Source organism: Hordeum vulgare, chromosome 7H, assembly GCF_904849725.1.
Source record: "Hordeum vulgare subsp. vulgare chromosome 7H, MorexV3_pseudomolecules_assembly, whole genome shotgun sequence".
NCBI classification, from domain to species: Eukaryota; Viridiplantae; Streptophyta; class Magnoliopsida; order Poales; family Poaceae; genus Hordeum; species Hordeum vulgare.
The window spans coordinates 331,771,228-331,797,439 of record NC_058524.1 but is presented as its reverse complement, the minus strand read 5'-3'; the positions used below and the strand labels follow the sequence as shown (position 1 = coordinate 331,797,439).

The 26,212-nt window shown below is 57.0% G+C and overlaps 1 protein-coding gene across 1 annotated transcript in view; it reads left to right on the top strand.

The window, feature by feature from the left end:
* The window catches only part of LOC123413258 (probable WRKY transcription factor 4), a 29,036-nt gene extending 10,700 nt beyond the window's left edge, over positions 1–18,336 (top strand). Inside the window, exon 4 of the mRNA XM_045106197.1 lies at positions 17,567–18,336. Within this exon, the coding sequence (XP_044962132.1) occupies positions 17,567–17,972 (406 nt within the window). The 3' untranslated portion in view covers positions 17,973–18,336. The remainder of the gene's footprint in view (positions 1–17,566) is intronic.
* Positions 18,337–26,212: the final 7,876 nt, after the last annotated feature.

Below are 26,212 nucleotides of genomic sequence, written 5' to 3'. Positions count from 1 at the left end.
CGACCCGACAAGCCACCATTGTTGCTGCCATGCATTCAACTTCGTAGGAACAGAGGGCCGCCGGGCCACCCTCTACTTCTGCTATTGCCAAATGACCGGGTTGTTGCCGAGGAAGAAGAGCACACCAATAGTGCTCTTGCGCATGTCTGGATCACCGGCCATCTCACTATCACTGTTTTACAGTGAAGCAGTGGAGCTCGTGACGTTGTGATAATCATAGTCGATCGTGCAAGTGATGTAGAGCAGGATGTGCTTGACTGCCACGAGATGTAAAGAGATTTTGGGTCACTATAGGGGCCTTTTTGCAAAATAGCATAGGTGTCCCCTTTTTCTAAATTACGGAGAAGTATGGGACCATTTATGAAAATTGTGCTCACATCCTTTTGTCTTCCATCTTTTCCTTATTCTGGGCCAACCCCTTCGGCAGGCCTTTCCTTCAGCATGCCTGTTTACCCAAAGGCCCAAGCCTCCCCATCCCGCATCTTGGCGAAGCTCCATGTTGATAACATGTCGAGGGTACCGTGTGTTAGGAAGTATTAGTATTAGTCTAGGAGTCCTTATTAGTCTATGTTTACTTTCCTTGCACCTCAAGTCACGTGTAATATATATATGCCCCTTAGGCCTTCAATATAGATAAGTTGCTTTCCTAACATGGTATCAGAGCCTTAGGTTATTTTTTCGCACGCGCAACTCGTGCTCCGATCCAATCTCCACGCAGCCGCCGTTTGTCTGCTGCTACCTCTCGATCTCCTCCTACGGCTGCTTCTCGCAGGATTGAATCCTGCCGCAGGTGCCCACGCCGCCGAGTCTTCCTCGTCCTGCTGCTCCCGCAGGTTCCGCTCGTCTGTGCCTCGTGGCTCTGCTCCCGGTCCTGCCGCCGACTCCTCGTCTGCTCCCGCCGGCCCCGCTCGAAGCCTCCAGACCCCGCCGGATCGGATCGGGTGAGTGAGCTCGTCCCGCTCGAGCTCCCGGTCCAGCGCGTCCAGGTCCAAACTTGCTCCCATCACCGGCCCCGTTCGAAGCCTCCAGATCCCGTCACCGCTCCAGGTCGAACTCCCAGAAGCGGCTCCCAGACTAGCACCGCCAGGATCTGCCTGTTTCCCTGATCTAGTTTGATCTCCAGACCACTTGGATCAAGGCTTTGCTCCCGGTCGTGGTCTCCAGGTCGCGCCGCCCTCTGCACACTCCCGATCGGATCGGGTGTTCCCCTCGTCGTTGACCCAAAAAATAAATAAAAATAAAATAAAATAAAAAATAAAATAAGAAAAATAAAAAAAGAAGATGTCTACTGCATCGAGCTATGTTGTTGTCCCTCGTTGTTCGGTGATCTTCGATGGTAGTAACTACACCGAGTTCATTGGCTTTATGCGCATTCACATGCATGGCATCCGTCTCTGGGGTGTTCTTTCTGGCGAGGTCTGCTGTCCGTCACGTCCGGTTCCTCCTGTGGCTCCCACTCCGCCGATCCCTCCGGCTCTTCCTGCGGATGCTCCTCAGACTACGAAGGATGCAGCTAAGGTTGTTGATGAGGCTGCTATCTGTGCTTATGATGCGAAGGTCTTGGCTTATGAGGAGGCTCTTCAGGTGTATCACGGTGCTCTGTCCGCTTACACCGAGTGGCTTGATGATGATGCTCGTGCTGCAGCTGTTCTCACTGCTAGTGTTCTGCCTTAGTTTGCGTCGGAGTTTTTGGGCCTTCCTACTGCCTTTGAGATGTGGACTCGCCTTCGTCAGCGCTATGCGCCCTCTGGTGATGCCTTATACCTCTTCGTGGTTCGTCAGGAGCATGCTCTTCAGCAAGGTGACTACTGTTGATGACTTCTATGCACAGAGTTCTGCTATCTGGCGCCAGCTCGATTCTCTCCGCACTGCTGGTTGTCGTACTTGCCCCTGTTGCCATGCTGTCTAGACCAACTTGGAGTTTCATCGCGTCTACGAGTTCCTGTCTCGGCTCCGTAAAGAGTTTGAGCCCCGGCGTGCTTAGTTGTTTGCTCGTGGCCGTATTTCTCTCATGGAGGCGCTTTCTGAGATTCGTGCTGAGGAGACTCGCTTACGTGGTGCTGGTTTGCTGGAGGTTCCCTCGCTGCTCGCTGCTCGGGCTACTTCTACGCCCCCTGCTGCACCGACCCCTTCTCTCTCGAGTGCTCCGCCGCTCTTGCCCACTCCTTCTGGAGGCTCAGGTCGCCCCCGTCCACATTGTGGCTACTGCAACAATGATGGTCATATTGAGTCCCACTGCTACACGAAGAAGAAACACTTGCGCCAGGCGCAATCATCATCTACAGAGACTTCGTTATCTACCTCGACAGCTTCAGCCATCGCTTTGACTGAGCAGGATATTCTACGACTTAAGCGTTTGCTCGCTGCTTCAGGTTCTTACTTGGCGGGTACTGCTGGTTCGGTGACTGAGGCTTCCCGCACTGAGCGACCACCTTCTACACAGTCAGGACCGTCGCGCACACACTCTGGTTGGAATTGGCCTTCGCCGCCATGATATTATTTTCTTCCGCTGCCATCATCCCTAATCTAGTGTGTGTTTTCTAGTTTTCTTTGTTTTCCGCTGCGTCCACCAAATCCGTTGATATTTTGTGTTTTCTCATGCCATGCGAGTCCACCATACCTTAGTCCGCCAGCCTTTCTTTGGTCCTGATCCTTTATATGCAACTTTTGTGGCCTATTTGCCCTTGTTGTTTTCTATAGGATTTTCCGGACTTCTTTTGCATTGTCGATCTACGTCCATCGTGTCTTATCCGCCGAGCTTCTTTCGCCGACAGTTGTCGTGGACTATGATGTTATGACCGGTACAACGTACCAACGGAGGAGGCCCAATGGGCAGGGTTAATTACGGGCTTAGCCCAAGTTATCTTAACTATCTTAGAAGTCCAAGTTATATTAGAGTCCAAGTTAGAGTCCAAGTTATCTAGGGTTTAGTGGAGGCTGTCCTCCTTTATAAACACATGTACCCCTTCGATATTAATCAGACAATAAACAGTATATTCTGTTGTCGTCTCCCTCAGGAGACGAGAGCCCCAAACCCTAGCCGTCTCTCTCTCTCTCACGCCGCGACGGCGCCCCGCCGTCGGCGCCGGCGTCCCCAACCTCGCAGCTCGCACTTCCACCCCTACAACCTACGTCCGAGACCTGGTAGAACCCTAGCCTCTACCAATTTGGTATCAGGTAGCTTGGGTTCGATGAGTTTGTCGGACCTTCCCACCACCACCGCCGCCGCCACCACCGCCTTCCCCGCCACCTCACAGCAGCCGCCGCCGCCGCACCACTCAACGCCGCCGGCCACCTCAGGTCCGGCCGCCTCTGGTCCTGCGGCCCTGGCGGCCGAACCCGCCCCCGTCCTCTCCCCGGCGGAGATGTCCTCGGCGATCCGCGACCTCAACCTGGCGGTCTCGAACCTCCGGACTCTCCTCCAGGCTCCGTACGCAACCCCGCCACCACCGCCTCCGCCGGCGGCGCCCTTCGCGCCACCGCCCCCGGCGACTGTCGTGCCCCAGGACCTGCCGATCACCCAGGTCCGGTGGCCGCCGTCGCCGTCCCCGCTACCGACGTGGATGGACACGCCGCCCTACACGACGGCGCCACTACAGCTGACGGTGTTGCAGCCACCCGCCCCCACCTTCGGGGGGTTCGGCGGGTACACTGATCCGTACGCCGGGAGCTCCGTGGTGCCGCAACACTCTCCTTCCGCCGCGCTGGGCGGTCACGAGGGCACCTACGCGGCCTCGCCACACGTGCAACAGCCACCCCGCTTCACCAAGCTGGAGTTCGCCACCTACGACGGCACCGTCGACCCCCTGAACTGGCTCAATCAATGCGACCAGTTTTTCAGGGGGCAGCGGACCATGGCGTCCGACCGCACGTGGATCGCCTCCTACCACCTTCGTGGCGCCGCCCAGACTTGGTACTACGCCCTCGAGCAGGACGAGGGCGGGATGCCTTCATGGGAGCGCTTTCGCGACCCGTGTCTCCTCCGGTTTGGCCCCCCCATACGTGGGAGCCGCTTGGCCGAGCTCGGCCGCCTTCCCTTCACCACCTCGGTGCAGGACTTCGTCGACCGATTCCAGACGTTGGCCTGCCATGCGCCTGACGTCACGGCTCGCCAACGCGCCGAGCTCTTCGTCGGCGGCCTTCCCGACCACATCCGCATCGACGTCGAGATGCGCGACCCCCAGGACCTGCAGACGACCATGTATTACGCACGCGCGTACGAGCAGCGCGCCAACGCCCTGCAGTAGGCGTTCCTGGGCCGCGACAAGCGTTCCCCGACCCGCCCCGCCTCGGTGGCCGCCACCCCGACACGCCCTGCCCTGCCGGCCGCTACGGCGGCTGCCCCCGCGCCGACACGCACCTTCCGACGCTTGACGTCGGCCGAGCAGCTCGAGCGGCGCCGCAAGGGCCTGTGCTTCAACTGCGACGAGCCGTATGCGCCGGGTCATACGTGCACCCGCCTGTTCTACTTGGAGACCGTTGACGACGCGGAGGTGGAGGCCCTCACCGCGGAGCTCGACGCCACCACACTCTCCGAGGCCGGCGTCACGACCTACGGGCCGGTCGACGCGACCGCCTTCGTCGTCTCCCTTCATGCCATGGCTGGCATCAAGACGACAAAGACGATGCTGCTTTCGGTGACGATCAACGGGGAGCGTCTAACCGCGCTCGTGGACATGGGTTCGACGCACAACTTCCTGTCCGGGGACGCCATGCGTCGCCTCGCACTCCAACCGACGGGCTCGGAGAAGTTCAGCGTCACCGTCGCCAACGGGGACCGCCTTGCTTGCCAGGGGGTGGCGCGGCAGGTTCCTGTCCTCATCGGCGACGAGCCGTTCTCCATCGACTGCGTCGGCATCGACCTGGGCTGCTACGACTTCATCCTCGGCATCGACTTCCTGTCCACTCTTGGCCCCATCCTTTGGGACCTCGATGTGCTGTCCCTCATCTTCTGGCGCGAGGGCGGCCGTCGCGTTCAGTGGACAGGCATCGGCGGCTCCGGCGCCGTGACTCCACAGCTCCAGTTGATGGCGTCCGCACTGGACGAGGCGCATCCCCTCCTGGCCGACCTCCTGCAGCAGCACAGCGACATCTTTGACGAGCCACAGGGCCTCCTTCCCGTGCGGCCCTGTGACCACCGCATCCACCTGCTGCCGGACACGGCACCTGTAGCCGTGCGTCCGTACCGGTACCCTCAGCTGCAGAAAGACGAGCTCGAGCGTCAGGTGGCGGTCATGCTCGCGCAGGGCATCATCCGGATTTCGACATCGCCGTTCTCCGCCCCGGTGCTCCTTGTGCGCAAGTCCGACGGCACATGGCGCTTCTGCATCGACTACCGCGCCCTCAACGCCCTGACGTCCAAGGACAAGTTCCCCATCCCCGTCGTGGATGAGCTCTTGGACGAGCTACACGGAGCGCGCTTCTTCACCAAGCTCGACCTTCGCTCGGGCTACCATCAGGTGCGCATGCACCCTGACGACATCGAGAAGACGGCGTTCCGCACTCACCATGGCCACTTCGAGTTCCTGGTGATGCCGTTCGGCCTTTCCAACGCGCCAGCGACCTTCCAGGCCCTGATGAACGACGTGCTCAGCCCATACTTGCGCCGCTTTGTGCTTGTTTTCTTTGATGACATTCTCATCTACAGTGCATCTTGGGCGGAGCATCTACAACATGTGGCCATCATCTTCAACGAGCTTCGAGCGCATCGTCTTCACCTCAAGCGCTCGAAGTGCTCGTTCGGCACGACCTTCGTCGCGTACCTGGGGCACGTCATCTCGGCGGACGGGGTAGCAATGGACGCGGACAAGGTCGCCGCCGTCGCCGCGTGGCCGATCCCGCGGTCACCGCGGGCGCTCCGCGGCTTCTTGGGCCTCGCCGGCTACTACCGGAAGTACATCCGGGACTTCGGCCTCATCGCCGCGCCACTGACGCGTCTCCTTCGACGCGACGCCTTCTCCTGGGACCAGGAGGCGACTACGGCATTCGAGGCTCTCTAGCGGGCGCTCACGACGGGACCCGTCCTCCAGATGCCGGACTTTGACATGCCCTTCATCGTGGACTGCGACGCCTCTGGCATCGGCTTCGGCGCCGTCCTTCACCAGGACGAGGGACCGCTCGCCTTCTTCAGTCGCCCCTTCGCCGCTCGCCATCACAAGCTCGCGGCCTACGAGCGCGAGCTTATTGGGCTGGTTCAGGCGGTACGCCACTGGCGGCCTTATCTTTGGGGCCGGTCATTCCGTGTGCGCACGGACCACTACAGCCTCAAGTTCTTGCTAGACCAGCGCCTCTCCACAGTTCCGCAACACCAGTGGATCAGCAAGCTCTTTGGCTTCGACTTCACCGTTGAGTACCGCCCCGGCCGTCTCAACACGGTCGCCGACGCCTTGTCCCGCCGCGACACTGAGGATGTCGCGGAGGACGTCGCCATGGCTGGCACTATCATGTGCATTCGCTCCGGGCCATCTTTCGCCTTCATCAACGACATTCGCCGGGCAACTTCGACGGCCGTGGACGCCCAGGGCCTGCGCCAGCGCCTTGACGCCGGCGAGCTGGACGCGCCCTGGCGCTTGGACGAGGGGCTACTCCTACATGGCCGCCGCATCTTCGTGCCCGATCATGGCGACCTGCGCCAACAGGTCCTGACCTTGGCGCACTCTGCAGGGCACGAGGGCGTGCAGAAGACTCTCCATCGTCTCCGTGCTGATTTTTACATCCCCGGTGATGGCGCGATGGTCCGCAACTGGGTGCGGTCGTGCGTGACGTGCCAGCGGAACAAGACGGAGACACTATGACCCGCGGGTCTACTGCAGCCGCTGGACGTACCCTCCCAAGTGTGGACGGATATTTCCATGGACTTCATCGAGGGCCTTCCCAAGGTGGGCGGCAAGTCCGTCATCCTCACGGTGGTTGACCGCTTCTCCAAGTACGCGCACTTCATCGCCCTGGGTCATCCATATACAGCCGCCTCCGTGGTGCGGGCCTTCTTCGACGGCATCGTCCGCCTCCACAGTTTTCCGTCGTCCATCGTCAGCGATCGTGATCCCGTGTTCACGGGACATGTCTGGCGGGATCTCTTTCGACTGGCGGGCGTGAAGCTCCGCATGAGCACGGCGTTCCACCCTCAGACAGACGACCAATCCGAGGTGGTCAACAAGGTGATCGCCATGTACCTGCGCTGTGTTACTGGTGATCGTCCACGAGCTTGGGTGGACTGGTTGGTGTGGGCGGAGTACTGCTACAACACCTCCTATCACTCCGCCCTGCGCACCACGCCTTTCGAGGTGGTCTACGGGCGCCCACCTCCGGCGATGCTCCCTTACGAGCCTGGGACGGCTCGGTCCGAGACGGCGGGCGACTTACTCCGCACCCGCGACGACATTCTGGCTGAGGCACGCCAGCGTCTTCTCCAAGCACAGCAGCTGGCTCGGAAGTACTACGATGCTCATCATCGCGAGGCGGAGTTCGCGGTGGGCGATTGGGTGTGGCTGCGCCTCCTCCACAGGACCACACAGTCTCTGGACCCGCGCTCCAAGCGCAAATTGGGACCTCGCTACGCCGGTCCCTTTCGTGTGCTGGAGCGTGTCGGCACACTCGCATACCGCGTGGAGCTGCCAGCTGGTTCTCGCCTCCACGACGTCTTCCATGTCGGCTTATTGAAGGCCTACCGCGGGGACCCTCCTGCAGCGACGCCGGCCCTTCCTCCTACTTCGGATGGCCGCCTCCTTCCAACTTCCGCACAGGTGGCGAAGGTGCTACAGGCGCAGCAGCGTCGCGGCGTCTGGCATGTCTTGGTACAATGGACCGGCCTGCCAGAGGAGGAAGCGACTTGGGAGAAGCTCGACGATTTCCGCCAGCAGTTTCCAGATGTTCAGCTCGAGGACGAGCTGTTTGAGAAGGCGGGGAGAGATGTTATGACCGGTACAACGTACCAACAGAGGAGGCCCAATGGGCAGGGTTAATTACGGGCTTAGCCCAAGTTATCTTACCTATCTTAGAAGTCCAAGTTATATTAGAGTCCAAGTTAGAGTCCAAGTTATCTAGGGTTTAGTGAAGGCTGTCCTCCTTTATAAACACATGTACCCCTTCGATATTAATCAGACAATAAACAGTATATTCTGTTGTCGTCTCCCTCAGGAGACGAGAGCCCCAAACCCTAGCCGTCTCTCTCTCTCTCTCACGCCGCGACGGCGCCCCGCCGCCGGCGCCGGCGTCCCCAACCTCGCAGCCCGCACTTCCACCCCTACAACCTACGTCCGAGACCTGGTAGAACCCTAGCCTCTACCATATGATTTTCTGCACAATGTTTTATTCTCTTGATGTGCCATCTTCTTTTGACAACCCATCTTCTCTTGATACTTATGTTGTATCTTCAAGTGATGCGGTGTTTTCCTCTGATGTGCCATCTCTTCGTGTCTTCCTCTTGATGTGCCATCTTCTTTTGACAACCCATCTTCTCTTGACACTTATCTTGTATCTTCAAGTGATGCGGTGTCTACCTCTGATGTGCCATCTCTTCGTTCTCTCCTTCGGCGACTCGACAAGTTTTGAAGACTCTTCATGCTACAACGACACTCTCAAGACGCGGATTTGGATTATCATTGTTTTTTAGTATTACACTTCTTCAAATGCAATGCTATTGCATACGCTTTGCATTTGAGTAGTATTAGTCTAGGAGTCCTTATTAGTCTATTAGTATTAGTCTATGTTTACTTTCCTTGCACCTCAAGTCATGTGTAATATATATATGCCCCTTGGGCCTTCAATATAGATAAGTTGCTTTCCTAACACCGTGGAACGCAATGGAAAACTAGAGACGAAAAGCAGAAGGGAGACACAAAGTAGACACAAGATGTAGGGTATTGGCTCTTATCTTTATAATTTAGATCTTCGGAGTAGACCTACAATTGCTGGGCCCTACCCCTTAATAACAGGTGGTCTGCTAGGCGTATCCGAGTATGAATCCACCAACCTTTGGCTTAGGAAATGGGCATGACCCCAAGTGGGGTTGGTTTCCAACAGTATGGTTAAGGAAAACACAAATAAGCCCTTACTAACTTTTTAGTTGAGCATAAGAATATACGTGGTGCATGTATGGTAAGACAATGTGCATTTTACTTAAAATCTTGATGAAGACTTATCATTTTCTTAAGGAGTATGTGTTAGGGCATCTCCAACACAGACCCTTAAACCGCCGGCTACGTGGTGCATGTATGGTAAGACAATGTGCATTTTACTTTAATATCTTCATGAAGACTTATCATTTTCTTAAGGAGTATGTGTTAGGGCATCTCCAACACAGACCCTTAAACCGTCGGCAACTGTTCGGACCGCGCTGTCCGGACGTGTTTTGCCAGGCCTGCATCGGTCCGCCGGTTGGTCTGGACGCACTTTGTTCCGCAAACCCGAGGTTGTGTGTGTGTGTGGGGGGGGGGTGCGGCGTTAGGACCGCTGCCACGTCCACGTCTGGCAACCGTGGCCTACCCAAAAAATCCACCCGCCTCTCCCGTGCTTTCCATTGAAATCCCGCGCCGCTTGCCGTGCCGTAATCATTTCGGCCCAGAGCATGTAGCGGCTCGCATTGATGCCATGTAATGTGACCGGACGGGAGGGCGACGCTGACGGACCCGACCTCTTTGGTGTCGTCGCTTCAATGAGGACGTCACGTCATGAGAAATCATCTCCGGTCGTTGCGCCACGTTGGAGCGGGCTGACAGCCCCTTCGCTTGGCCTAACCACGGCTATTAAAGCCGTGCGTCGGCGACGCACTCCCCCTCCTCGCGCCCTGTCACCGTCTCCGAGCCTTTCCTCCCGAGCCAAGTGGCCATGCCGAAGTCGTGGTTCTGCGCGCCGACCTGCGGAGGCGGTGGCAGTTCCACATCAGGCGGATCTTGGAGCCGTCGCCCTCGCCCTTCGGCCCCTCGACATCCATGGCGGTGGGATCCTTCGGCAAGGAGGATATAGTCATTTCCTCCTCCGACGAGGACCACCAACAACCACAACAGTGGCCCTGTCTCCTCGTGGAAGCCATTCTGACGGACGATGAATTCGTTCGTTAGATGGGCCCGGTGCCACCATTGCCGACGCGCGTCAAGGAGCCGCCGTCCCTGACGCGCGTACGCCTGAAGCAGAGCCAGCGTCCCCACTCTGTTTGGTCAAAGACAAACCTGCTCCCCCGTCACGCAACTGCGGCCTCAACATCGGAAGCTGCGTCAAGGAGGAGCAGTCATCCCCGACGCATCCGTCGTGTCAAGGACGAGCCCACGTCACCCTCGGTGCACAACTAGTACACCCGCATTGGCGGGCCCACATCATTGCCACATCGCAAACGCTGCGCCGTAAAGGAGCTGCAATCCGTGATCATGAAGGCACGTGGCCACATCCTCCACTACCTCGCAGGGGGCGGTTACGGCGATGCCTCAAAACTCGAGGGCTGTCGTGTCTCGGAGTGCATGACGAGACAACAAGCACGCTACGATCGACGCAACGCTGCTCCGCGTTTGCCAAGTCCGGTGCGGCGCCGGAATGGGTCCGCAACACACCAGGACCTAGCCACCTCGTGGGCCCTCGACCGCCCTGTCACCATCGCGAACACGGCCGCTCGCCCTTGCCTTGATTGCGAGAGTGATTGCTTAGCGACTCCTCCGCCAACCCCGGCAGGGGCAATGCCGTGGTCAGAGCTTCACGGGCGCCGTCTGCTCTAGCCGCAACGGCCCTCCGTACCTTGTAGGAGGAGGCCAGGCAGCCGCTGGACAAGGCTGCCGCAGCCCTTTGGCGCCGTTCCGCCTTTGGAGGGACAACGACGACGACACGAACGACGATGGTGGTGCAGCAGGGTATGAAGGCCACACGTACAAGGTGGTCGTCCGGTATAGGGTTGATGATTCTTTTAATAGTCTTTTAGTTAAACGGTCATTTTTTTTATGTAAGTCAGAACTTCATTGAAATCCGCCGTGTTTGCATGCATTTCGTCTGGTTATTTTGAACCTTGTTTGAATTGTATGTGGGTAGCGTTGGATGGCCGGCTCCTGCATCCGTGTCCATGGACTGGTCCCTGTTGATGGATAAGTCTCTGTACTAAGGTCTTTGTGGGGCTGCAACACATGGTCCTTTGTGGGGCTGCAACACATGGTCCTTGTGTCCTTGTGGTTGTTAGGATAGCATCCTTGACCACCAAGGACTGGCAGTTAGGATAGCATCTTAGACTAGCATCTTAGCATATGCTTGGCTGGCTAGCAGCCTATAAATATGTATCCCCAACCCCTTAGGTTGGCATGGCATTGTGTGAGAAATAAATCAACGAAAATTGCGCCAACTCTCCAAGTGTCATCCACAACTATCAATGCTCAGGTTGAAACAGCTAACAAGTGGTATCAGAGCCAGTGTTTCTTGTAGCCTGAGCATCTCTTGCTCACCTCTCTCCCCGGGAGCTGAGCAGCCCCAGCCGGTAGCAGCAGTTGCTCCGACTGCCCCTGGTTACCTCCCTCCCTTCGGACTGTCGAGCAGCAGCTCGTCAGAAGCAGCTTCTTCACGCAACAGCCCCCCAACGGCGAGTTATGTCCGCAGACCGCTCTCAGCACATGACTACCTCGAGCACACGGCGTTCGCAGGAGGCCGAGCGCGCCGTGGCAGAGGAGCGTGAGCGAGTGGCTGCAGCAGCCGCTGCTGCTGCAACAAGGGCGTTGAGGCTGGAAGCGGCGAAAATGGCAGCAACCAGAGCGGAGGTAGAAGCAGCAGCAACAGCGGAGGCAGCACGTGAGGCTACGGCGGATGCCAAGGCACTCCGCGGTGGCTCCGACAGCTCCAACGGCTACGCGCCTGCGAACGACGGCGCCGATGCAGACCGCGCCAATGTGGCGCGAGAGCGGACGGCGCAGTGGGCAGCTGAGCACGCCCACGCACATCGCGGTGGCGCTCCAGGTGGAGGTGCGCACGGCGACGGCGGCTGCGACGACCAGGACCGCGGCCTCTACGAGGTCCGGACTGTGGTCAGGGATGTTGGTCCCGGTGTTGGGTGGCCTACCCTCACCAAAACAAACTACGTCGAGTGGGCCGCGATCATGAAGATCAGGCTCCAGGTGCGACACCTGTGGGAGGCGGTTCAGGACGGCAACGTCGACCACCATGAGGATCGACGGGCGCTGGACGCCATCGTCGCTGCAGTCCGGCCCAAGATGCAGTTCTCGCTTTCCAACAAGCGAACTGCCAAGGAGGCTTGGGATGCCATCGCCGCGGCACGCATCGGCAGCGACCGTACTCGCAAGTCCACACTACAGGCACTTCGTAAGGAGTGGGAGAGCCTGGCCTTCAAGCCAGGTGAGGACGTTGATGACTTTGCTCTCCGTCTCAACACTCTGCTGCAGAAGATTGTGAAGTTCGGCGATGCCACCTACATTGAGGAGAGAGAGCTGTCGAGAAGCTTTTTCGGTGCATCCCCGAGAAGTACAAGCTGATGGCTCGCTCGATCGAGTCTTTGCTGGACCTCTCCGCGATGACGATCGAGGAGGCGATAGGTCGCCTCAAGGTCGTCGACACCGACGAGCCACAGTCTCTCTTGGGGCCCATCACCACCGGCGGGAAGCTGCTCCTATCTCGGGAGCAGTGGGAAGCCGGCCTCGGTGACAGGAAGAAGGGGGAGCCCTCTTCCACAGCGGGAGGCCGCAGGTGCGGCAAGCAGCGCAAGGCCCGAAGAGGCGCCTGGGGCAGGGCACAAGGACGTGCCGAAGGTGACGCCCGCGGAGGCGCCAAGCCCAAGCCGACACAAGACAACAGTTGCCACAACTGTGGCTGGCTTGGCCATTGGGCCAATGAGTGTCGACAACCACGACACGGCCAGGCTCACGTCGCATAGGCGGCGGAGGAGGAGACGACTCTATTCATGGCGCATGCAAGCATCGAGCTACCTTCAGCGATACCAGCCGCAAAGGCTCTCCTCCACCTTGACGAGCCAAAAGCGCACGTTCTTCTTGGCGATGGCTCCAGGAAGGACAAGACCGGTCGAAGGGAATTCTTCGCTGAGCTTCACTTCGACGCGCGAGGCTCCGTCAAGTTTGGGGATGCCTCTGTCGTGGAAATTAAGGGCGTCGGCTCCATCATCTTCACTGCCAAGACGGGAGAGCACCGGCTGCTCAGCGATGTCTACTACTTCCCTATGCTAAGGAACTCCATCATCAGCTTGGGAGAGCTGGATGAGAACGGCTCACGCGTGCTAATCGAGCATGGGGTCCTACGCATCTTGGATCGCCAGCGTCGCCTTCTCGCCAAGGTACCTAGAGGTGAAAATCGACTCTACGTCCTTGACTTGCAGGTGGCACAACCCATCTGTCTCGCTGCCTGTCGGGACGACGAGGCGTGGCAATGGCATGAGCGCTTTGGGCACCTTCATTTCGAGGCCCTGAAGGAGATGGTGCGAGGCCTGTCGTGCCTCGACCATGTGGAGCAGTTCTGCGACATCTGTGTGTTGACGAAGCAGAGGCGACTCCCCTGTCCCCAGCAGGCGAGTTTCCGGGCCAAGGAGAGGCTTGAGCTCGTGCACGGGGACCTATGCGGCCCGGTGACGCTAGCCACACCAGGAGGTCGACGCTACTTCCTGCTGCTCGTCGACGACCTCTCTCGCTACATGTGGGCGATGGTCCTCGGCAACAAGGGAGAGGCGGCGGACGCCATCAGGCGTGCGCAGGTTGTTGCGGAGGCGGAGAGCAGCCGCAAACTGCGCGTGCTGCGCATTGACAACGACGACTGAATTCGCGTCGTACTGCGCTGCTGAGGGCATCCGGCGCCACTACTCCGCGCCGTACAACCCGCAGCAGAACGGCGTCGTCGAGCGGCGCAACCAAACGATTGTGGGGATGGCTCGGGCTCTCCTCAAGCAGAGAGGGATGTCGACTGTTTTCTGGGGAGAGGCGGTGCTGACAGCCGTCTACATCCTCAACCGCTCGCCTACTACAGCACTCGACGATAGGACGTCGTACGAGGCCTGGCATGGGCGGAAGCCGGCGGTCTGCCACTTGCGGGTCTTTGGCTGCCTCGCGTTCGCCAAGGTGCTCGGCCACATCGGCAAGCTCGACGACAGGAGCACTCCTGGAGTTTTCATTGGCTACGCGGAGGGCTCGAAGGCCTACCGCATCCTCGACCCAAAGACACAGCGTGTGCGCACGGCGCGAGACGTTGCAACGAAGGGCGAGGGTGGGCATGGGACAAGGCGGTGGACGACGACTCGACTCTGACGTATGACGACTTCATTGTCGAGTACGTCCACTTCAAGGAAGCAGGGGGAGCAAGCAGCTCCTCTTCGCCGAGCATGTCTACCTCAGTTCCCAAAACTCCATCGACCCCGGGGTTTGCTACTCCGACGACACCACAACCGGCGATGTCATGTACTCCAGCACCGGCAGTCACCCCTTCGGGCTCGTCTTCATCAGCACCAGCTCACGCCGAGCACAGCCCGGTGGAGTTCGCCTCCCCGCTCACTCACGACGAGGAGCACATCGACGTGTATCATGGCGGCGAACCGCTGCGGTATCGTACGCTGGAAAATCTACTCAGCGACCAGCCGGTGCCTGGACTGGTGCCACGTGATCTGGAGGCGCAGCTACAACTTGCGTGTGAGGACGGCAAACCTTGGTCCTTTGCAGAGGCCGAGAGAGACGCGGCATGGCGCGCCGCGATGCAGTTGGAGATGGATGCGGTCGAGCAGAACCGCACCTGGGAGCTCCCTGACCTCCCTCGTGGTCATCGCACGATCACCCTTAAGTGGGTGTTCAAGCTGAAGAGGGATAAAGCCGACGCCATCGTCAAGCACAAGGCTCGCTTGGTGGCCCGAGGCTTCTTGCAGCATGAAGGAGCCGACTTCGACGATGCTTTCGCTCCCGTGGCACGGATGGAGTCCGTGCGACTTCTCCTTGCGCTAGCTGCCAAGGAGGGTTGGTGTGTCCATCACATGGATGTCAAGTCGGCGTTCCTCAACGACGACTTGAGGGAGGAAGTCTACGTGCATAAGTCGCCGGGATTTGCGATCCCCGGCTAGGAGGGCAAGGTACTCCGCCTGCGTAAGGCTCTCTATGGCCTACGACAGGCACCTAGGGCGTGGAACGCCAAGCTGGACTCCACGCTAAAGAAGATGGGTTTCGAGCAAAGCCCGCATGAGGCGGCCGTCTACCGATGGGGCAGTCGAGGAAATGCCCTGTTGGTGGGCGTCTATGTTGACGACTTGGTGATCACCGACATTAAGGATGCAGAGGTGGCGGTGTTCAATGAAGAAGTGAAGGCCACCTTTATAACACCCAAGATGCGATCCTATCCTTATTTTGGCGCGAGGGCCTCGACAAGGATAGAAGCGCATCTTGGGCGTTACAACCTTCCAGATGAGTGATCTGGGGCTCCTCTCCTTCTATCTAGAGATCGAGGTGCACCAGGATCACTCCGGGATCGCGCTTCGACAGTCCGCCTACGCCAAGTGCATCGTTGAGCTAGCTGGGCTCACCGACTGCCACCCAACTCTCACTCAGGAGAGGCTGAAACTGATACGCGACAGCACAACGGAGGAAGTGGACGCTACGCAGTATCGGCGCCTTGTGGGGAGCCTTCGCTACCTCACCCACACACGGTCGGACTTGGCATTCTCCATCGGCTATGTTAGTTGGTTCATGGAGCGACCGGCGACGGAGCACCAGCAAGCAGTGAAGAGGATCATCCGCTACGTGGCGGGGACCCTCGACCATGGCCTCCACTACCCTAGGTGTCCGGGGGCGGCACACTTCGTCGGGTATAGAGACATCGACCACGCCGGCGACATCCACAACAGTAAGAGCACGAGCGGGATCCTCTTCTTCCTCGGCAAGTGTCTCGTGAGCTGGCAGTCCGTCAAGCAGCAGGTGGTGGCCCTGTCCAGCTGCGAGGCCGAGTACCTAGCGGCCCCCACCGCCTGCACTCAGGCGCTCTGGCTCGCTCGCTCGACTGCTTGGTGATCTCGTCCGAGACACCAGAACGGTGCAGCTCACGGTGGACAGCAAGTCCGCCCTGGCCCTGGCAAAGAACCCTGTTTTCCACGAACGGAGCAAGCACATCCGACTGAGGTATCACTTCATCCGAAGCTGTTTGGATGAAGGGAGCATGGAGGCGAGCTACATTAACACCACGGACCGGCTCGCAGACCTGCTCACCAAGCCTCTTGGGAGGATCAAGTTCCCCGAACTCTGCTTGAGGAGATTCGACTCTCCCACAAGACGACGCACAATACTTAGGGGGAGAATGATGGATAAGTCTTTGTACTAAGGTCTTTGTGGGACTGCAGCACATGGTCCTTTGTGGGGCTGCAGAACATGGTCCTTGTGTCCTTGTGGCTATTAGGATAGCATCCTTGACCACCAAGAACTGGCAGTTAGGATAGCATCTTAGACTAGCATCTTAGCATATGCTTGGCTGGCTAGCAGCCTATAAATATGTATCCCCAACCCCTCAGGTTGGCATGACATTGTGTGAGAAATAAACCAAGGAAAATTGCCCCAACTCTCACAGTGTCATCCACAACTATCAATGCTCAGGCTAAAACAACTAACACCCGCCTCCGTGGAAGGGCGCGGGAGGAAATTTGCGGGTCAGCGTTGGAGATGCCCTTATATACATATAGGCCTATAACAATAAAAGAAGTAGGCTAAATACTGGTCATATCATCCCACATATTGGTCTATACCGCCCCATTAGGCTGGTGATGCATCGCTCTGTAGCATAGACTGCTACACAGGGAGTAGGTCACAGGGTATGCCAGCGCCGGTGCTTCCCCAATGAATAAATCACCAGTTCCAGTCGGGCCCTGCCTTTCAGCCACCGACTCTCTAGGCACATTGGTGCGAGGTACGTTAGCCTTGGCAGTCCTGGAGCTGCAATCGTCCCAGGTGTCCGGCAAGGGGTGATGCTGCCCTGTTGCTCCGAGCCTCGGCACCTCGCCATTTTTGGCTGGAGGCAAATTTGGGTGAGGCTTAATGTCGTTGCATGTCTGTACCTGTGATCATGCTGTTTCACCTATTGGCCATTGAGCTTGTGGTCAATGCAATAGTATTGGGGTGGCATGAGCAGTAACTTAAAGGGATGTATACTAATCAGTATACCATTGGCAATTGATTTACTAGATGTGCACTGAAAGACTACATAGGTACACTCTGGAGTCTGGACATTGGTTTACTAGATGCACTCTGGATATTGTTTCACTCATTGAAGCTCTTTTGTGAAACCCATCAGGCACTGTATTCCTTGAGGCACCCAATGCTCCATACTTGAGTTATGCTTCAGAGAAATTCGATATACATTTGCTCAAATTTACCCATTTTTCTTGTGCTACAATCCTGCAGCCTGTGTCCAAATATCACAGGTTACCCACGCATTTATATGTTTTTTAGCTTTCTTGTCATACATTTGGAATGTGCTAGAGACCATTTATCTATGGTGTAATGTGGATATGTATATAAATGAATTGATAGCAATTCTGTCGGTTGCTAAAAAAGTATGAATATTATTCTCTGCCCTACTTGAGGTATTGTTTTGTTGAAATTGCTTTCTTGCTCAACCGCAGGAGCTATTATCGCTGCACACATGATGGGTGCCCTGTCCGTAAGCACGTTGAAAGAGCACCAGATGACATAAACAATATGGTAGTAACCTATGAAGGTAAGCACAACCATGGTCAACCTTTTAGAAGCAGCAACGAATCAAGGAACGAATCCGTCTCTGTGATCACCCCAGCAATGACAATCACAGAGCAATCCAGAATAGTGTCTTCAACATCAGATCAGAAGCTTCCAACCAGCACAGAGAAGGCTGCTGACAGTGAGTCTACAATGGATACGACTTTAGAACTTGGAGGTAAGAAGCCACCAGAGAGTGCACAAACTCTGCACAGCATGAAAATTAATCCAGACGGCCTGAAGAATTCCCTCCTGAAAGATACTTCTGCAGCAGTTCCTGTCCAAAACAATTGATTTGCGAGGATAGGTTCGATTCAACTAATGCATTAGTTTGTGTTATTTATATTTATTGGTTACGTGAGCTGTTGTTGGGTTAGCTTCTATATGTTAGATGAGGGTCAGCATTGTGCGCAGCATCATTGGATTGCCAGAAGTTGGGACAGAGAATCTAGGTTCAGAAAGCCATGATGAAACTTACAGTTGTCCCTTTGTATAGATTTCCAATCCTTACCGTGTATAGGTATTGTATCGCCTCTGAGGCTAAGCAACCAGGGAGACAAAGAACCTGAATGTGTGGAGTTCTCTTTAGCTGTATTGTTCAGTTGGATTCATCACAAACTTCAACTGATCTGAGATATGATGGATTCATTTGTTGTTATATTCATGGTGTATGCAAGTTAACAGTCCATGGACACGACGCTACGCTGTATGTTGACTACGTGCATTGACATGTTACATTAAATTCCAGTGTTCTTTTGTGATCCTCCCAAGATATTTCCGAAGAACTTACGTACATCCTAAAGCATATGTTGATGTAGTTATGTTTTTTTACTATGTACTGCAAGGCAAAAGCATCACATTTTACTTTATGAATAATAAATCAATAAAACATAAAAGACTATACAAGTGGTTAGCAGAAAAGTAAAGAAAAAAAAAAATACTTACAAACTAGTATTACCTACAACTCTAGGGAAAATGAGAAATCCAGTCTAAGTAGCTATCGTATATTTACATACATACTTACAATACTAAGCTTCTTAGTTTTAAAAAGCTCATATTCAATTGAGGTCTCTACTCTCTTCGTCTCGGTTTATAGGTCATCTTAGGTTGTGCACGACAACCAAGACGGAGAGAAAAATAAGAGAAATTAATGTTAACTTGCTAATTAATACAATTGCATGCAATGAATTGAACACTGTATGTTGTGCTAGTTAGTCTCAAGTTATTAAAAACATACATCTCTTATTGATTGATTCCTGTATTTAAGTCAAAAAATAAGAAACGAGATGAAAGTTAATGCATTGTGCCTTAGTTTTTTGGGATTATTTGGTTTTCATAAGATGACTTATAAACCGAGACACAGAAAGTAATTAAAATTGGGTCATTCAATTTTTATCGGGTCAACAATTTTTCAAATCTCCCATTTAGTTCCTTTATACTATACATTATGCTTGCTAATTTCTAAGGCCTCATAATTAATTTGGATCTTTAATTAAAATCGAGCCCTCGCATTTATATATCCTTTTGGTTTTATATGTTCTCGAATTCTGAAGTTTTTTTTTCATTCAGTTGACCTATTTAATTTTGAATTTGGTTTACGATTCTGATCGGGCCAACGATTTTTCTATTAATCAACAACATTTAATGTTGTCGTTTTCTCGGGATAGATGCCATGGGGTGGCTTATCGAGAGTGGTTGGGGACGAAGGACACCGGCGGGCTCCGGTAACGGGATTGGTACAACCGGTGCGAGACACACGATGTATCTAGGTTCGAGGCCCTTCGAGAGAGGTAACACCCATAGCCCTACCGGAATGGTTGATGAACCAAAGTGTTTACAGGTTGCTCCTTGAGCTGTTCGACGGAGAAGGAAGAAGGAGCAGCCGGCTCACGTTCTACCTCTCCTATGTGCGTGTGTATGTTCGTGCGTGGGAATGGCCAACCCTCTACATGGAGGAGGGCCAGGGGGTTTTATAGGCACCCCCCCGCGTACAATATTGATATAAGGTACATAGGAGGGACCCGACTCGCAGCCTCCCAGGGCGGCCAGAGGGTCCCATGACTAAGCAGTCTTGTCGCCTACGGGGCCCGCTGACTGCAGGGTCCCGTCGGATGCTGGGGCCCACCGGCTGGCCGATGGGATTGGAGCGTGTACGTCTGGCATGGCCTAGGACGCACTATGGTCGTTGTCGGCGCGGGACCCGGCATGGTCAGCGGTACGACCGGGTCCACTGTAGCCATGCCGGGGCAGGTAATGGAGTAGGTGGAGGCGTGCGGGCATTGTGAGAGGGCGACCGGCACAACCTGTGCCGGTCAGCAGTACGACCGCCTCCACTTTAGCCACGAGCTCGCCACTTCGCAGTACCAGTGCTGACGCCATCCCGTCCTTAGTCGTGGGCACCAATCGCATCAGTCGTCTCACCATCCAGATGGCGGGTGGCCATTGAGCCGGATGGCGATCCGTCTACTCCTAGCCGGGGCGGGTCGCGCTTCCGGTTAGGAGGAGCCGGAGCCGGCACGGGCCCCGCATCCGGCAAGGAGGAGCCGGCGTGCGGGAAAACATTCGTCCCGTGCCTTACGTGAAGGCGAAGGAGTAGGCTCGATGTGTCTAACCCGGGGTTATCCCCCATCAATAGTCCACGAAATAGGGGAGGCCCGCCGGCTTGGCAGTGTGCTGGCAAGCCCTTGAGCGTGCGATCTGTTGCCTGTTGGTCGGAGACGGTCGGTTCTGCAGCCGGCCTGCGTCCGCATGACGCCTCGGGTTCTCCGTCGTTTCCGCGTCGCGCCACGTGTAACGCGTCGGGGCCGCGCCCTGACACGCCACGCGGGCGATGTGACTGGGCAGCGGGGCGGGGCTTGCACGACCGCTGCCTCGGCCCCGCGCGCGGATCCTTTGCGGATTTCGAGGCGACGGTTGGTGCCCCGTAGCGCAATAACGTCGCCGCGCGGCACGGAGGGGGTGGGGATCATGCGCAACGGATCCCCTCCCCATTACCCCACATGGGGTTTAAATGGGGAGGAGGGGGAGTCGAGGGAGCCATTTGTTCCTCGCCCCCGCCCCTGCCATTCCGACACCCCTCCCTCCCGAAGCCAGAGAGAGGGACGTCGTCGGAGTGCTCGTCGCCGCCGAGCGACACGCCTCGCCGCCTTTCCTCGCCTTTAGCGTCGCGCCCCGAGCCGCCGCCGGCATGGCTTCGACCCGAGGCGTGTGGGACGACATCGACGTTGACAAGGACCAGATTGAGTTCCTCCGCTACCGCCGCAAGCTACCGTGGGCGGAGTTCGTCGCCGCACGCGTTCCCGGGGGCGGAGAACTCTCCGGCCCCGTAGGCCGACGAGGTGGTTGTGTTCGCCGAGCACTTTGCTCGCGGATTCGGGTTACCAGCGAGCGACTTCTTCTCCAACTTCTTGAAGCACTTCGTCCTGCAGGCGCACCACCTCGCCTCCAACGCCGTGCTGCAGCTGGAAGGTTGAGCCTGCATTCTTCAGGCGGAATGTCATGGTGGTGTAGCAATAGGCTCCGAAGGGGGTGATGAAGGACGTCTTGAGCCGGTCGGCTGGATCCAAGTTGATCTGATGGTAGCCGGAGTAGGTGTCCAAGAAAGATATCAAATCTCAGCCGGTCATGGAGTCGATCACTTGATTTATCCATGGCAGGGTGAAAGCGACCTTTGGACGTGCCTTGTTAAAGATCGTGTAGTCGATACACATGTGCCAGGTCTTGTTCTTCTTCAGCACCAGGACTGGATTGGCCAGCCAGTCTGGGGTGGAAAAACTTTCAGGATGAAGCCAACTGCGAGCAGCCGAGCAATCTCTTCTCCGATGGTGCACCCCTTCTCTTCGGAGAAACGATGCAATGGTTGTTTGACCGGCTTCGCATCCTACCGCACATGAAGCTTGTGGTCGGCGTACTCCCTCGGAATACCCGACATGTCCTTGGGGGACCATGAAAAGATATCCCGATTCTCACAGAGGAAGTCGATGAGCTCGCCTTCCTATTTGGGATTGAGGTTGGAGTCAATGGTGACGCACTGCTGGGGGTTAGCCGGGTCGAGCGGCACCTTCTTGGTGTCCTTAGACGGCTCGAACGAGGCCTCGCTGGCCTATTGGGACGGGGGGGGGGGGGGGTTGGCATGACTGGCTGCTTGGTGGCCTGAGCCACCATATGGTCGAGTTGCCTCCTCTCCTCCGCGATTACTAGTGCTTCGGCTAGCCGGCTGCTGTCGCATGCGCACTCGACCAACTTCTTGTAATCGCCGTCAATGGTGATAAAGCCCTTGGGCCCCGACATCTTCATCTTGAGGTAGACGTAATGGGGGATCACCATGAACTTGGCGAGCGCCAGCCTGCCCAACAACGCATGGTAGGGTCCATCGAGGTCCACCACCTCGAACCATATTGGCTCACAACGAAAGTGAGCCTTGTCGCCGAAGAGGACGTCTAGCTGGATCTTGCCAATGAGGGAGTAGGACTACCCCGACATGATGTTGTGGAAGACAGTTCGGGTCAGCTGCAGGTCCTTCTCTTTGAGCCCCAACTTGAGCAGGGTATCAATGTAGAGGATGTTGATGCTGCTGCCGCCGTCCACCATAACCCGTGAGAACCGACAGGTGAGCCTATTGAAGGCGATGGTGGGGTCGAGGACGAGCGCGTTGCTGCCAAGATTTGGCATCACCGCCGGGTGGTCTGCCCGGCTCCAAGTAATTGGCTTCTCACACCGGTGCATGTATTGGGGAATCAAGGGGACTGTGCCGTTTACCTCGTGCTGGCGCTGGCGTTGGCTATGCTTGTCATCACCCTCGCTGGTGAAGACGACGTAGGCCCCGTCCTGCTCGTTGAATTGGTGGCGGAGGCGGCCGTCGTTGTGGGGAGCCAAAGCCGGACCCGATCCGGGAGCCGGGGCTTGCCGCCGGCAGGCCCTTGCCCTGGGCCAGTCGGTGTGAGAAGCCGCACTGCCGGAGGGTGTGGGTAGCCGGCTTTGCCCCGGAGTGCATTTTGCACGACGTATCGAGCATCTGCTCGAAGGTGAGCTTGGGATGCCAGGCGTCCTTGCCGGCTTGCTGGCGTTGGCTGCCGGCCTAAGGAGCCGTCTGCTCTTCCTCGACAGCTGCAACCTGCTTGCTCCCATGCCGAGGATCCCATTGGTCGGATTTGCACTTGTTGTTCTGCTAGCCGTGGTTGTCGCCAGCCATCGCGTCGTGGCGGGCAGCTCGGTGGGCTTGTCGGCCGCATTGACCTTGATCCGCATTGCGGAATCGACCGTGGCGTACTTGTCCATCTTGGCCATGAGCACCACCATCGTAGTCGGCTCGGAGCACATAAGCTTGTGCTTGAGGAGGGTGCCATCTCGGCAGCCCTCGATGAAGTACTGGAGGGACTGCACCTCATGGACTCTTTCACAGGAGTTGCGCCGCTCAGTCCAGCGCGTGACATAGTCACGGAGGGGCTTGTCCGGCTTCTGGGCGCACATAGCCAGCTCGCGGGGGCGGCCAGGGCGCTTGTAGGTGCCAGTGAAGTTGCGAATGAAGGCCTCCTCGAAGTCGACCCAGGTGTTGACGCTGCCGGCCGACAGGCCAGGCCCGGGCTGAGCCGGTCAGCATGAGCGACACGTAGCGGATGGCTACGTGCTTGTTCCCCCTGGCGATGCCGACTGAAGTGGTAAAGTTGATGAGCCAGTTCTCGGGCTTGGCGGTGCCGTTGTACTTTGGAGTGTTGCATGGGAGCGTGAAGCCAGTTGGGAACGCCTCTTCGCGGATCCAGGGGCCGAAGCATGCTTGACTGATTGGGCCCTCCTCCTCGAGGTGGGCGCCAGCCGATCGAGGCGGGTGCGAGCGTCATTCTCGATGCCGGGGACGCGCGGTACGATCGGGGCCGCGAGTTCCGGCTGAACGACACGTGGGGGCGAGCCGGCCCGCTCCCGTCGCAGGGGCGGAGTAGGGGCGCGAGGCAGCCGTTGGGCTCCCCCGGCCGGCTCGTGAAGTCGGCTGGAGACTGGCGGTTGCTCGTTTTCGCACTAAGTGCGCGGGCCGCGGCTCCCGTCGATCTTCCGACTTGAGCCACGGGGAGAGGAGGAGTGCTGGGCCGGCTGGCGGCCTGTAGGCGCCCACAGGTCCTCGTACTCGTAACGAGGGGTTACGGAGAAGGCGTGGTGTGGGTCGAGACGACCTTGTTTCTCGTTGGGGCGGCAAGGAGCTCCTGAATGTGCTTCTTTGCCGCGCACGCTCCTCGCCCTCCTTGGTGGCCATCTCCTCTTGGGCCACCTGGACGGCCCGCATGCTGGCTGCGGGGGGTGTCGTAGATGGGCAACTTGCCGCCGAGGATGTCGGTGACAACGGGACAGCGATTACAAACCTCACCACGCCGGTTGGGACCATCGCTGGCCGGAGTGAGTTCATAAGCGGAGTTGTACTTGCGCTGCGCCGCCTCCATCCGGTGCTTGGAAGCTGCGAGGGCGGTGCCGTCCGCAAATATACGTTTGCGAGCTTCCTCCAGCTCGGCTGTGGTGGCGGTCGGGTTCATAGATGGCGCCATGGGGGTGCTCAGGCCGTGCAGAGTGGCAAGGAGAGGGTCAGCCAAACCCGGACGAGCCGCGGCAGCGTCTGCCACGGCCCGAGCTGGTGCTGGAGCCGGCAACCATCACCTCCAGAAGGATGGAGGAGGAAGCGACGTCGAGCGAAGAGGAGGATCCCGTGAATGATGGTGGATCGGTGGAGTCGAGTACCTCGCTAGGATACTTGTCGGACACAGGCGCGTCGTCATGGCACAACTCACTGAAGAGCGTGCAGAGAGCATCAACGTCAAGGGCGGCGTCGCCGCGACGCGGCTCGACGATGGGGACGACGGCGGAGCCTGCAGGGCAGGCAGAGCCGACCGTTAGCCATGCGGAAGCTTCCGTGGAGGCATGCTCCACGAGCTAGTTGATCAGTCCAAACGCGAGGCGTCCGACGGGGTTGGCGAGGGGTCTCGTCCGGAGCATAACTCTGTGCGGCGCCGCGGACGGCCCGATGGTGGGCGCCAACTGTCGTCATTTTCTCGGGACGGATGCTATGGGGTTGCTTACCGAGAGTGGTTGGGGCAGATGGACACCAGCGGGCTCCGGTAACGAGATTGGTACAAGCGGTGCGAGACACACGATGTACCAAGGTTCGAGGCCCTCTGTGGGAGGTAACACCCCTAGTCCTGCTGGGATGGTTGATGAACCAAAGTCTTTACAGGCTGCTCCTCGAGCTGTTTCGACGGAGGAGGAAGAAGGAGCAGCTGGCTTGCGATCTACCTCTCGTGTGTGTGTGAGTATGTTCGTGCATGGGAATGGCCGACCCTCTCCATGGAGGAGGGTCAGGGGGTTTTATAGGCGACCCCCACGACATACAATATTGATATCAGGTACATAGGGGGACCCGGCTGGTAGCCTCTCAGGCCGGCTAGAGGGTCCCATGACTGAGCAGTCTTGTGCCTATGGGGCTCGCCGGCTAGAGGGTCCCATGACTGAGTAGTCTTGTCGCCTATGGGGCTCGCCGGCTGTAGGGCCCCGTCGGATGCTGGGGCCCGTCGGCTGGCCGATGGAATTGGAGCGTGTCCGTTTGGCGCGGCCCAGGCCGCACTATGGCCGTCGTCGGTGCGGGAACCGACGTGGTCAGCGATACGTCCGGGTCCACTGTAGCCATGCTAGGGCAGGTAATGGAGTGGGTGGAGGCGTGCCGACACTGTGCGAGGGCGACTGGCACAGCCGACACCGGTCAGCAGTACTGCCGCCTCCACTGTAGCCGCGAGCTCGCCACTCCGTAGTACCAGTGCTAACGACATCCTATCCTTAGTTGTGGGCATGAGTCGCATGAGTCGTGTTGATGCGCCAGGTGCTCACCATTCGGCCGGCGAGTGGCCATCGAGACGGATGGCGATCCGTAGACTCCTAGCTGGCTCGGGTCGCTCACCCGACCAGGAGGAGCTGGAGCCGGCATGGGCCCCACATCCGGCCAGGAGGATCCGGCGTGCGGGAAAACATCCGTCCCCTGCCTCACCTGAAGGCGAAGGAGTAGGCTCGATGTGCTTACCCTGGGGTTATCCCCCCGTCATTTGGCCTATAAAAACATACCAATTTCACACCCCCACCAACATTCAAGATATTAAATAAGAACAATATGGGAATATATTATATCACTAAACCCACTAGAATTGGAGGCTCTCATTCAATTGAGGTCACCGATTTGAAATTGGGTCATCGATTTTGACCGAATCAACAATTATTCACTCAATTATTTTAATCCTCTTTAACACTAGGCTCCCTGTTTTTGAAGGTCTCACAACCAATTGAGCTCTGAATATGAAGTTGGATCATTCAATTTTGACTAAGTCAACAATTCCATAATGAGCTCTCTCATTCATTTTTAATACACCATGCTCCCTAATTTTTAAGCTTTTCCCGTCAACCCTTGATTTTGATTCCGTCAATCCTTTGTTATGGCAATGAAATCTCTAACTTCGTTAAGCTATCCCGTTTTAAAATTCCTCATTCAACTCTTCAGTTTTGATTGGATA